At 48.5% G+C, this 13,747-nt stretch overlaps 1 protein-coding gene across 1 annotated transcript; it reads right to left on the bottom strand.

Moving 5' to 3' along the window:
- Positions 1-1,847: 1,847 nt before the first annotated feature.
- Positions 1,848-2,855, bottom strand: LOC130474760 (zinc finger protein 436-like). The gene has a single exon (XM_056846460.1). The coding sequence runs from the start codon at positions 2,853-2,855 to the stop codon at positions 1,848-1,850; it is 1,008 nt and encodes a 335-aa protein (XP_056702438.1).
- Between the last annotated feature and the right edge of the window lie 10,892 nt (positions 2,856-13,747).

Raw genomic sequence — 13,747 nt, 5'->3', positions numbered from 1 at the left:
GCTGCCTTCTACTGAATCAGACCCTTCGTCCATCAAAGTCAGTATTGTCTATTCAGACTGGCAGTGGCTTTCCAGAGTCTCAGGCAGAGGTCTTTCACATCACCTACTTGCCTAGTCCCTTTAACTGGAGATGCCAGGGATTGAACCTGGGGCCTTCTGCATGTCACATAGAGGCTCTACCACTGAGCCACAGCCCCTCCCCGGGACAAGGGATGTGTGTCCTAATAGTCACATCGGTTGGGTAGCTGTGGTTGGAAGAGGGAAGGGAATGAGATGGCCCTTTTTGCCTCTTATACAAGCAGAGTTCTGTTCATGGAAGAAAAAGGAGCAATTTGGCCCCTTTCCCTCGCCCTACTGCAGCTGCCTGGCCAGTGCAGCTGTTAGGACAGGCAAGACCCTGGAGATCAGAAGTAAACCTCTCCTGGATCAGAATTGGCTCCAGAGGGGTGGGAAATATCCTGCACTCCTTGCATCCGTGGATTGTGGAATCTGATCCATGCATCTGATCTACTGCCGGTCACAGAAAAGAAGATACGCTTCCTAGAATATCAACTCTAACATAAGCAAAAATGTCCTCAGTGGCAAATTACCACCAGAATCATATACACTTTTGCAACCCCAGAATAAAGGGATGATGTTACTGGAACAAAGTAGGTGTGAGGTGATTGCCTTGTGTAGCAGTAACATTGGAAAATAGCACCACCCAAAGACATCAAGAATCCAGTCAAAATTTGACTCTTGGTCTGAGTAAACTGAGGCTGGGGATCTGCAGTGGCTAGGCTTCGGACCAGTCATGGAGAACTGGAGTACAGAGGAGAAGTGCTCTGTTAAATTGGTTGAAACTCTTCACTGAGACATCTGTTTTGCTGCTGTTTCTGGCAATCTGTATGCAGCTGTCACTTGGAATGGGAGAGCCATAGTTCCTTCCACACAAAGCCATAACACAAAAAGTGCGAACACTTAAATGCACATTCCCGTATACTACCTCACCTCTAACTACTCAATAGTTATTCTCCCACTTCATAGAATCATAGAGTTGGAAGGGGCCACCAGGGTCATCAAGTCCAACCCCCTGGATAATGCAGGAAATTCACAGCTACTTCCCCCATACACCCCCAGTGACCCCTACTCCATGCCCATGGCCAAGATGCCCTCCCTCTCATGAACTGCCCATGTTCATAGAATCAGCACTGCTGACAGATGGCCATCTAGCCTCTGCTTCAAAACCTCCAGGGAAGGAGAGCTCACCACCTCCGGAGGAAGCCTGTTCCACTGAGGAACCGCTCGAACTGTTAGAAAATTCTTCCTAATGTCTAGATGGAAACTCTTTTGATTTAATTTCAACCCATTGGTTCTGGTCCGACCTTCTGGGGCAACAGAAAACAACTCGGCACCCTCCTCTATGTGACAGCCCTTCAAGTACTTGAAGATGGTTCTCATATCCCCTCTCAGTCTTCTCCTCTCCAGGCTAAGCATACCCAGCTCCTTCAGCCTTTCCTCATAGGACTTGGTCTCCAGCCCCTCACTGTCTTTGTTGCCCTCCTCTGGACACGTCCCAGCTTGTCTACATCCTTCTTAAATTGCGGTGCCCAAAACTGAACACAATACTGTAAGTGAGGCCTAACCAGAGCAGAGCAGAGTGATACCATCACTTTGCGTGATCTGGACGCTATACTTCTGTTGATAACCACTGGGCACATTTCCTTTCTCACCCTGCTGAGGAGGCAATCTGCTGCTTGCCCCAGTCAACCAGTTGTGAAGCTCCTTCCCTCCCTCTGGCCCCAGTTCCCCCGAGAGTCCTCCTCCAGTCTCCTTTCCCAGCATCCCTTTCATCATACGTGCTTTAACTAACATGCCTGAGTCGGGTACGGCCACAGGGGAAGGAAGGAGAGGGAGTTCTCCCCAGTGTGGGTCCGTTGGTGCCTCTTGTGGTGGGAGCTGCGACTGAAGCTTTTCCCGCAGTAAGTGCACGTGTAGGGCTTCTCCCCCGTGTGGATGCGGTTGTGCTGGGTGAGGGTGGACTTGTCGGTGAAGCTTTTCCCGCAGTCGGAGCAGGTGTAGGGCTTCTCCCCAGTGTGGATTCTCTTGTGCCTGATCAGGTTGGAGCTGACGTTGAAGCGTCTCCCGCAGTGGTTGCACGCGTAGGGCTTCTCCCCGGTGTGGATGCGCATGTGCTTGACCAGATCTGAGTTCTGGCTGAAAGTCTGCCAGCATTCCTCACAGGTGTTGGGGACCGACATGCTGGAGGAAGCCGGCCTCTTGGAGACTTTTGCCCCTCTGTGTTTCGAGGCAGTCCTGAAAACGTTGCCAGGCTTATCCTCCCGACGGCTCTTCCCCTGTGGCTTTTCCAGCGGGACCCTCGGATGGCGCTTCTGCTGAGAGCTGCGACGGAACGTTTTCCCGCAGTCGATGCACTGGCAGGGTTTGTCCTCCAAGTGGGCTCTCTGGTGCCGAGCTAAAGCTGATGGGTCAGCAAAGCTTTCCCCGCAGTCGGCACATACGCAGGCGCGCTCGCCCAGGTGTTTCTGCTGGTGTCGGCTCAGATCCCACTTCCTGCAGAAGCTCTTCCCGCAGTCAAGACACTGGTAGGGCTTCCCTCCCTTGTGGACCCTTCGGTGGTTGACCAGATCCGAGCGTTGCAAGAAGCTTTTCCCACATTCGATGCAGATGTTGGGCTTCTCTCCTGTGTAGGTTTTCTGGGGGACGGCGGTGCCTTTGCGCCTGCTGCCACAATGGGCAGGTTTGTTCACTCTCTCCTCTGCAAAGCTTTGCAGCTGCCCTCCGGTCTTGGTCTTGAAGGTCCTCCTTAGCGCGAGAGGCTGAGGAACACTCCCTTTCGCTCTCTTTGGAGACATCGTAGGCAGCTTCCTTCTGTGTCGAGGCACTGACCTTTTTACCTTCAGTCCTTGTGCTGACTTGCTTGCTTCTTTGCTTAACTAGAGATGACCAGAGTCACTCCATGTATTCTGGAACGGGAATCACAGACAAAGCGATTCAACTCTCCCGTCAGCGGCGGGCACAAATTGTTATTTTAAGACAACAAGCCTACATAAAGCTCAACTAAAAAGTGAACAATGAATCTCCATCAGATTGGAGTGGTGGACTCTGATCTGGAGAACTGGGTTTGATTCCCCACTCCTCCCCATGAGCGGCAGACACTAATCTGGTGAACTGGATTTGTTTCCCCACTCCTCCACATGAAGCCAGCTGGGTGACCAAGGGCTGGTCACAGTTCTCTCTGAACTCTCTCAGCCCCACCTACCTCACAAAGTGTCTGTTGTCAGGAGGGGAAGGGAAGGCGATTTTAAGCCGGTTTGATTCTTATTTCTTCCTTAAGTGGTAAAGAAAGTCAGCATATAAAAACAAACTCTTCTTCTTCAGATCACTAGCACCTTAAAGACTAACAAAATTTCTGACAAGGGAGGAGGAGAAGAAGAAGAAGAGTTGGTTTTTATATGCCGACTTTCTCTACCACTTCAGGGAGACTCAAACCGGCTTACAATGAAGAAGTGAGCTGTGACTCATGAAAGCTCATACCCTGCCAGAATTTTTGTTAGTCTTTAAGGTGCTACTGTTGCTCTTTTCTGCTGCTACAGACAGACTAACATGGGTACCCATCGTGATCTATCTTTATCAGATGTATGCAAGCACATGAAGCTACCATACTGAATCAGATCACTGATGTATCAAGGTCAGTATTGCCCACTCTGACTGGCAGCAGCTCTCCAGGGTCTCAGGTCAAGGACTTTCATATCACCTACTTACTGATCCATTTTACCTGGAGATATCAGGGATTGAACCTGGAAACCTTCTGCGTGCAAAACAGATGCTCTGCCACTGAGCCCTAGTTCTTCCACAACATTATTTTATTAATTAAAATGGAAAATAAGCTTATCTGCAGGACTAGCATCAAAAGCAGTATGGCTGGGCAGCTACCAGTATCCTATATGGGACCCCCACTTATCTCTGCTTCCTGGGGCGCATGGCTTCAGAGCCAATCCTTGGCTAATGGGAAGGGGCCTTGAAGGAGCACATACACTGTCATCACATCTCCCTGCCAGAAATGGAAGATCATTCCAGTGGCCCCCACAACATCTCCCCAGAGGTTTCTGCAGGGCTCCAAGGAGTCATACTCAGCTTCTACCTAGGCTGCCCCTCTCATAAAAAAAATGGAAGATTTCTCCAGAGGCCCATGTGCCATCGCACACCCTCCTTCAGACCCCACTGATGGCAGGGCAAGTAGTTGCCAAGAGGGAGTACATGTGCACGTTTGGAAGTGAATGCATGAACTGACAAGAAATAATCCTGCTGAGATCGCACCAGACTGTAGATAGGTGCACTTGCATGGTATGTTGCTCCCTAAACGCATGCACATACATGCATGCATGCACATGCACACACAGGCTGTACAACAGACTAAGGCACAGAAGGCAATGCCCCCAAGGGGAGGCAGACAAGCAATTCTTCAAGAGGTTCCCTAGAAAAACCTCTGCCTAAGAAAACTTCCATTCTTGAAAGCAGCTTTTTGTTTTTGCTTCTCCTCTCATACATATACATATAAGCTGCCATATACTGAATCAGACCCTTAGTCCATCAAGGTCAGTATTGTCTACTCAGACCAGCAGCAGCTCTCCAGGGTCTCAGACAGGGGTCTTTCACATCACCTACCTGACTAGTCCCTTTAACTGGAGATATCGGAGATTGAACCTGGGACCTTCTGCACGCCAGGCAGAGTCTCTACCACTGAGCCACAGCCCCTCCCCTAATCCCTTTTTCATTCCCAACTCAACAGAGAGCTGTTTTCTCTGATGACCATGATAATTTAACATGGTGCCAGCACCAAAATTTATTTCATTTGGGGAGGGGGGGACATCATAATTCTTTATTTTGATAACTCCTACACTCCACTATTAGCAATGCACACACCCTTTTTAAAAAAGGAGCTCATGCTTGATAAAAGGTTGGCTGGGAGTTTCTTCCCTCCCCAGCAGTGCTGAACCGTGAAAATGCAACTCCTTCTTATGTCAACACCACGTCCTGGCCATTTGTAGGTAGACATGCTGCAGATCAGCTGCCTGTTAGTATCTGCTCTGGACAGGCCCCAGTAACTGAAACCCTCCAGGCCCAGGAACTTTGGGCTGAAAGAGGGGTGGAAGGAGGGATGCACAGAAGGCATGGTTCCAAGCCTAACAGCTAGGGTTGCCAACCTCCAGGCAGTAATTAAACAGCATTCTTGCTCAATTTTTCTTTAAAATTATTTTCAAAATTCAAAAGAAACCTATAGTCTATATGGTATGCCTTAATGGATTAATTTATTATACTGATTTAAAGTGTTAAATCACACTATAATAACAGACTAAAGACTAAATGTATCATTCAAAATTATATAGATCATACAGTTTATATCTTGCATTGTTTAAATCATACAGTTTACATTCTCCACTGTTTCTACACAATATATCATAAGCATAAATCATACAGGTTATATATACCACTATTCCATTATTCAAATATAACCTATAATTTTGAATAATTTTGAATGATACATTTAGTCTTTAGTCTGTTATTATAGTGTGATTTCAACACTTTAAATCAGTATAATAATTAACCCATTGAGGCATACCATATAGACTATAGGTTTCTTTTGAATTTTGAAAATAATTTTAAAGAAAAATTGAGCAAGAGTGCTGTTTAATTACTGAATATCTACTCCAGCACCAATATTGTCTACTTAGGGATATATATTCAAACCTCCAGGCAGTGGCTGGAGATCTCCCGCTAGTACAACTGCTCTCCAGCCGATAGAGATCGGTTCACCCGGAGAAAACGGCGGGTTTGGCAATTGGACTCTTTGACATTGAAGTCCCTCCCCTCCCCAAACCCTGCCCTCCTCAGGCTCCGCCCCCAAAATCTCCAGGCATTTCCCAACCCGAAGCTGGCAACCCTACTGACAGCGGGTTTTTCCAGGGAGTCTGCCTGGGCCTCTCCTCCCATTCCTTCTGCTGCCCTCTCCTCCTCCAATTGCCGTTTCTTTCTCTCGTCAGAACTGGTTTCTGGTTTGCCACTGCAAATAGCTGAAACCTCAGGGCTAGCACAGGACAACATAAAAACATAAGAAGAAGAAGAGTTGGTTATTATATGGCGACTTTCTCTACCACTTAAGGGAAAATCAAACCGGCTTTCAATCACCTTCCCTTCCCCACAACAGGCACCCTGTGAGGTAGGTGGGGCCGAGAGAGTGTGACTAGGCCAAGGTCACCCAGCTGGCTTCGTGTGCAGGAGTGGGGAAACCAACCCGGTTCACCCGATTAGCCTCCGCCGCTCATGCGGAGGAGCAGGGAATCAAGCCCGGTTCTCCAGATCAGAGTCCACCGCTCCAAAACCACCGCTCTTAACCACTGCACCACGCTGGCTCTCATAAGAAAGGCCATGCTAGATCACACCAAGGACCATCAAGCCCAGCAGCCTGTTCACACAGTGGCCAATGGCCAACCAGGCGCCTCTAGGAAGCACAGGCCATTTATACATGGGAGGTTTTGCCTGGGGTCTGCCGCTCTCTAGATGCACATTTCCCCCATCCGAATTCTCAAAACTCAAAAATAAGCCCCTGTGCATAGGATGGGGGAAATGTGCATGTAGAGAGCGGCAAATCCAAGGCAAAACCTCCCGTGCATCAATGGCCACAGATGTGTCAATTGGAAGAGAAAGAGAGAGAAATCCTGAGGGCTCATGAGGACTCATGCAGGTGCCAGTTTTCCTGCCTACCCCCAGATCTTACCCCTGCCCTCTCTGGCCCCCTTGAAGGACAGAGAGCTGCCGACCCAGAGAGTTTCCCCCACTCGCACCTCTGCCCCCACCTCCCCGCCGTCCAGCTTCCGACCTCAGCCGAGCCCGGGAGAAAGGTGGGATGGGGCTCTCTTCTGCACAGGCCTCCTCGCACAATGGAGGCGGCACTGCGGGAAGGGAGCGTTGACCCAGGAAGTTGACGGAGAGGGGCAGGCAGCATTTCTCTGTCTGTCTCTCTCTCTCTCTCCCTTTTCCCCTTCTGTCAGCAATAGCCAGAGCCCTCTGGTGGTCGCCGCTCACCAGATTCCCCCCTCTGTCCTAACACATGCAGCCTTCCACAGGCACAGACCAGAGATTCTCTCTCTTGAAGTTTTATTATTATTATTATTATTTTTTAAAAAAATCCTATTAACGTTATTTATAGTCTGCCTTTCTCACTGGGACACTGTGGGGTGCACGGAGTGAGTCAATGCTATCAACAGGGTGGGACTCAACACTATAAGGTTAGGGTTGTAGAACCGACACAACTGGAGCAAAGCATAAGTATTAACATGACACATTGAATGATGCAAAAAATTACATAGTAGGATCTTACTTACAGCAAACTGTACACCAGGGTGGGGAACCTTTTTTCTGCCAAGGGCCATTTGGATATTTATAACATCATTCGCGGGCCATACAAAATTATCAACTTAAAAATTAGCCTGCTATATTTGGTCAAACATTTAGCCAAGAGGCACAACCGGAGACGGCTCTGAGTGTCTGCCATGTAGAGCGACTCACTTTTGAGCTCTGTTGTCCCCAGCTGGGCCCAAGAGATTCAGGCAGGGCAGCATCCTTCTGAGCTAGAGATCTGCCAGGACCCATGAAGGGGCCAGACCAAATGATCTCGAGGACCTTATAAGGCCCCCGGGCCTGATGTTCCCCACCCCTGCTATACACAGTAGTATAGGACACAGTCCCTAGTAATTTGTCCAAGTAACTTTGTGAGTGAGAGCCAGCATGGTGTAGTGGTTAAGAGCAGTGGACTCTAATCTGGAGAGCCGGGTTCGATTCCCCACTAATCCACAGGAGCGGCGGACTCTAATCTGGTGAACCAGGTTGGTTTCCCCACTCCTCCACATGAAGCCAGCTGGGTGTCCTTGGGCCAGTCACAGTTCTCTCAGAACTCTCTCAGCCCACATGGAGACAGACAATGGCAAACCACCTCCGAACGTCTCTTGCCTTGAAAACCCTATGGGGTCGCCATAAGCCAGCTGTGACTTGACAGCACTTTCCACCACCAACTTTGTGAGTCATTTAGTCATTACGTTGGTGAGTCATTGCATTGATTTTGCCCATGTGCAGGCTTGCAGCAGCAGAAGCCCTGCTCCGATGAGCAAAGCTGTGTGGTGGAACGTAGGGGGAGAACTGGTCTCGCAGATAATGAGGGCCCAGGGTAGGGTTGCCAACCTCCAGGTACTAGCTGGAGATCTGCTATTACATCGGATCTCCAGCCGATAGAGATCAGTTCCCCTGGAGAAAATGGCGGCTTTGGCAATTGGACTCTATGGTGTTGAAGTCCCTCCCCTCCCCAAACCCCACCCTCCTCAGGCTCCGCCCCAAAAACCTCCCACCAGTGGTGAAGAGGGACCTGGCAACCTTAGCCCAGGGCCATGGAAAGCTTTGTATGGGATAGCCATAGCTTAAATTGATCCCGATGACTGACAGCAGCCAGCAGAGTGACTGCAGGATAGCATGTGTGCTCCGTGACTCCGTCTAGCTCCCAATAATAGCCGAGCCTTGGCATTTTACACCAACTGGAGTTTCTGAATTGATTTTGAGGGAAGACCAATGTGCAGTGCATTACAGTAGCCTAGTCTCGATGTTACTGTGGCATTGATCCAGGTGGCCAGATCAGCCGCATCAAGGTATGGGGCCATCTTTTGGGCTAGGCTGAGTTGGGAGAAACCCTTTTTGGTAGCTGCATTAACTTGCTTCTCCAGTAATAACACTGGGTCCAGTATAACCCCAAGGCTCTTAACTGAGTCAGCAAGGGTCTCAATGATGCTACTGAAGACTTGTATGGTTGAACGTATCTTTTACTGAAATGTAACCGCCTTTAAGGTATAAAGAGAACTGTTTCTCCTCTGCTCGGGTGGGACAGCCTCCTGACTCTGTTTTGGGATCTGTTCACCCAGCTCTGTGCTTTGGCCAAATAAAAGAGCTGTAGTTCATCCAGCCTCCTCCCTATTGTCTTCATTGGACTCTTATAAATAATTGGGTCACAACAAAACTCAGGAGTTTTGGCACTAAGAGGCAAGGAAAGGGAAAACTGAATTTAGAAGGGACCTTTTATTTCCCTCGTCTGAAGTCTATTGCATAGTATTTATGAGGTTGAATGATTGGGGCCGTGGCTCAGTGGTACAGCATCTGCTTTGCATGTTGAAGGTTCGATCCCAGCCATCTCCAGTAAAAAGGATCAGGTAGTTGGTGATAGGAAAGACCTCCCCCTGAGGGCCTGAAGAACCGCCGCCAGGCAGAAGACTGACATTGAGAGAGCCAAGACTAATAGGGTTGCCAGGTCCCTCTTCGCCACCAGCGGGAGGTTTTTGGGGTGGAACCTGAGGAGGGTGGGGTTTGGGGAAGGGACAGACTTCAATGCCATAGAGTCTAATTGCCAAAGCGACCATTTTCTCCAGGTGAACTGATCTGTATCGGCTGGAGATCAGTTGGAAAGCAGGAGATCTCCAGCTAGTACCTGGAGGTTGGCAACCCTACAGACTAAGCATAAGGCAGCTTCATGTGTTGTCTTGCGATTGTGTAAAGGTTTGGCCATAGAGGATTCTAAGCAACAGGCCCCCTGTATCCATCAGCTGTGCCTTAGCAGCTGCCTTTGTCCAAATTATATGCACATTGTATTAACAATATGCAATTAAGATCTGCTGATTATCTGTGGGTCCGCTAGCACTTCCCATTGACTTCCTTGCTCCTCTCTGAACTGTGCAAGATTTGCCGGCCTGGATGATTTAGAAGGAACAATATGACTGTGCCATTCTAGGGAAGGCAAAGCCAGCCACGCTGGCTTGCTGCCCGTGATCTTGGCAGGCGGGTCCTCCTTGGCATTCCAGTTGTCATCAGCAGAAAAGATGGCGCCTGGGGCTTGTTTTGGCTTCTCTCCCTCCAGAACCTTGGGCTGATCTCCATGTGCTAATTGCCCAGAGCAATTCTCTGTGCAACGGGCCTGTAATTTCCGACACCCCAGAAGAACACCATCTAATTTTCAAATGTGGCATGGTTTGAACTGCCATCTCCGCAAGCCCCTAATATTCATAATTAGACCTTTTGCAATCCGCCCATTGTTTTCTTTAATTGACCTAACGAATCGCATTAACTTAATGGTCTCGTATGACTTTGTTGCATTGTTTTGCGCTGCTGGCCTCTTAGGACTGAGGGCAGCCACTTTTCTTTTTTGGCTTCTCTGACAACCGTGCTCTCTGTGGGCCACTACAACCCCACCCACCCCCAGTTCTAAACCAAGGAAACATTTTGGGAGCGGGTCAGTAAGCAGTTAAGGAGGGTTGCGGGCGTCCCTTTCATTGGTACAGTGGACCGACCAAGAGCTGAATTTTCAAGGAATTTGGAATGTCAGCAAATGCTAGGAGAATGGAAAGAAGAATATGTGGGGAGATGAAGCTAAGTGGGCTGTGGGGCTAATGGCAGCCTAGGCTTCAGAGGGCATATTAGCCACACCCTTTTGATTGTCAGAACTCCCCCCTCCTCTAAAAGAATGCTGGGAGTTGTAGTTTAGTGAGGTGCTGAGAATTCTGAGTTAGGCTGCATCCAGACAGTGTTGAAGAGGGTTGCCAGGTCCCTCTTCGCCACCAGTGGGAGATCTTGGAGGCGGAGACTGAGGAGGGTGGGATTTGGGGAGGAACCTCAATGCCATAGAATCCAGTTGCCAAAGCAGCCATTTTCTCCAGGTGAACTAATCTCTATCGGCAGGAGATCGGTTGTAATAGCAGGAGACCTCCAGCTATTGCGTGGAGATTGGCAACCCTAGTGTTGGATATTGCACTATCATTGCTCTGTCGCAATTATTTACACCTGGATAGGCTTCTCCACACATGAGAAGAATTCACACCAAAACTGGGCTGAGATGGCAAAGCCACAAAGTATGCTGATGGGAGGGTGTCAAGGGGCCAGTTACCCAAATGCAGAGGCCCATTTTGATGCAGTCTAAGGCATGTGTCACTGGCCACCAAGACTAGATTAATTCATGCCATCGTACTCCCTATTACTATTGGTTCTTGTAGGTTATCCGGGCTGTGTGACCGTGGTCTTGGTATTTTCTTTCCTGACGTTTCGCCAGCAGCTGTGGCAGGCATCTTCAGAGGTGTAACACTGAAGGACAGTGTCCCTCAGTGTCAAGTGTGTAGGAAGAGTAATATTATATAATATTATATAAGAAAACACCAAGACCACGGTCACACAGCCCGGATAACCTACAAGAACCAATGAACTCTGACCGTGAAAGCCTTCGACCCTATTACTATGTATGGGTGTGAAAGCTGGACAGTGAAGAAAGCTGATAGGAAGAAAATAGATTCCTTTGAAATGTGGTGTTGGAGGAGAGTGTTACCGATTTCGTGGACTGCCAAAAAACAAATCAATGGGTTATAGATCAAATCAAGCCTGAACTGACCCTAGAAGCTAAAAGGACTAAACTGAGGCTGTGGTACTTTGGACACATTATGAGAAGACAAGAGTCACTAGAAAAGACAGTCATGCTAGGAAAAGTTGAGGGTAGCAGGAAAAGAGGAAGACCCAACAAGAGATGGATTCACTCAATAAAGGAAGCCACAGCCCTCAATTTGCAAGACCTGAGCAAGGCTGTCAAAGATAGGACATTTTGGAGGACTTTCATTCGTAGGGTTGCCATGAGTCGGAAGCGACTTGACGGCACTTAACACACACAAAAGGCATGCATAATCAAAAGGAAGCCCCGAAACAGTCAGCGGGGGGTGACGGCGGGGAAACATTCCAGCTCTATGATTCTATGATTCCCTGCATAAAAGGCCTTTAAATAACATAAATAAATAGATAAGAGAAGCCATGCTGGATTGGACCAACAGTAATCTAGTCCGCCATTCTGTTTCTGACAGTGGTTAATGAGATGGTCCCGGAAGACCTGCAAGCAGGGGCACGGAGGCCCTGGAGTTGCTACCCTAACACCTGGCATTCAGAGATCTATAAGATCATATGTGAAAATGGAAAACAGTTCGATAATACCCACTTTTAACATCGCAGAAATTCCTTGCGGCAGCAGAAGTGCATGTGTTAGCAGGATAACGGGGGTGATTCATGCCTCGTTTCTCTGAGGGGCGGGAAGTCCTAAGTAGCACTTTACCTACTGTTTTTGTGCTGAAGAAGGGAGATTTTCAACAAACCACAAACTGCCACTTTTAATGTCCTATTTGTTTGCATTTATTCTTTTGCATAAGTTCTGATCTGCTTGCTGTATGCAGAGAGCAGAAGGGCGTTGCAGGACCCCTGTGAAAATCCCAATCTGTCCTCTACCTGATCTTGCTGGCAGACCACTTGAAGGGGGATGGTATTAAGGTTGCCAACAGGTCTGACAAAAATGGTATGTCCCTTCATTAAAGACTTAATTAAGTGGTATAGTGGTTAAAGTGTTGGACTAGGACCTGGGAAACCCAGGTTCGAATGCCCACTGGTGCCATGTAAACTTGCTGGGTGACTTTGGGCCAGTCACACACTCTGTGCTAGTATTTGGATGGGAGACCTCCAAAGAATACCAGGGTCATGACACGGAGGCAGGCAAGGGCCAACCACCTCTGAATGTCTCTTGCCTTGAAAACCCTAAGGGGTCGCCATAAATCAGCTGTGACTTGATAGGGGGGAGAAAGTAAAGTGTGCCATCAAGTCACAACTGACTCATGGCCACCCAATGAAGTTCCACCTCATGGGGCTTTGAAGAAAAGAGATGAGCCGAGGTGGTTTGCCACTGGCTTCTTCTGCATAACAGCCCTAGCCTTCCTAGGGGGTTTCCCCTCCAAGCACCAACCCTGCTTATTTTCTGAGCTCTGACAAGATCAGTCTAGTCTGGGCTATTAGGGCTGCTGCTATTTACATCCATGCCTGAAAAGTTTCAACTGCCCATTTGTCTGTTAAGCCTCTGTTAAAGAATCAGAGCCAGCGTGGTGTAGTGGTTAACAGTTGTGGTTTGGCGCGGTGGAGTCTGATCTGGAGAACATATTTGATTCCCCCACTCCTCCACATGAATGGCGGAGGCTAATCTGGTGAACCGGCTTGGTTTCCCCGCTCCTACACACAAAGCCATCTGGGTGACCTTGGGCTAGTTACAGCTCTCTTCGAGCTCTCTCAGCCCCACCTACCTCACAGAGTGTCTGTTGTGGGGAGGGGAAGGGAAGGAGATTGTAAGCCGGTTTGGTTCACCCTTAAGTGGTAGAGAAAATCGGCATATAAAAACTCTTCTTCTTCCTCCTCCTCCTGCTGCTGCTGCTGCCAGTTGGCACCTCATCCTGCACACCTCATTTGCATCGCTGACCAGGATGTACACACAGAACTTGACAATTGACCTCGGAGAGATAAAGTGTGTACCTGAGTGGAGGGAAAATCCTTCGGCATGCCTCAGTAATAGTTACTGTCACATAGTTGCAAGGACTATTATTTGTACAGCAGCCTGTGAGAACTTTTACAGTCATCTCTGCTATTTGCATTTCCTGATAGAGATAAGATTTTTTTTCATGAATTCAGCAAGCAAATGTTCTTTTGAATAGCGACAAGGAGCTCTATTCATGAAGCTGTGGCTCTTGGATCGCTCCCCTGTATTCCACCCCAGACATTACATTCAGTAGCACAGGCTTTGCTTCATGTTCTCTCACCTTCGAGTTTTTGTTTTCTTCCTTGCAGTAAACCAGGCTTACATCCAACAGGT

This window comes from Euleptes europaea, chromosome 1, assembly GCF_029931775.1.
Source record: "Euleptes europaea isolate rEulEur1 chromosome 1, rEulEur1.hap1, whole genome shotgun sequence".
NCBI lineage: Eukaryota > Metazoa > Chordata > Lepidosauria > Squamata > Sphaerodactylidae > Euleptes > Euleptes europaea.
The sequence above is the reverse complement of the archived record's forward strand: the minus strand, read 5'-3'. Positions and strand labels throughout refer to the sequence as shown.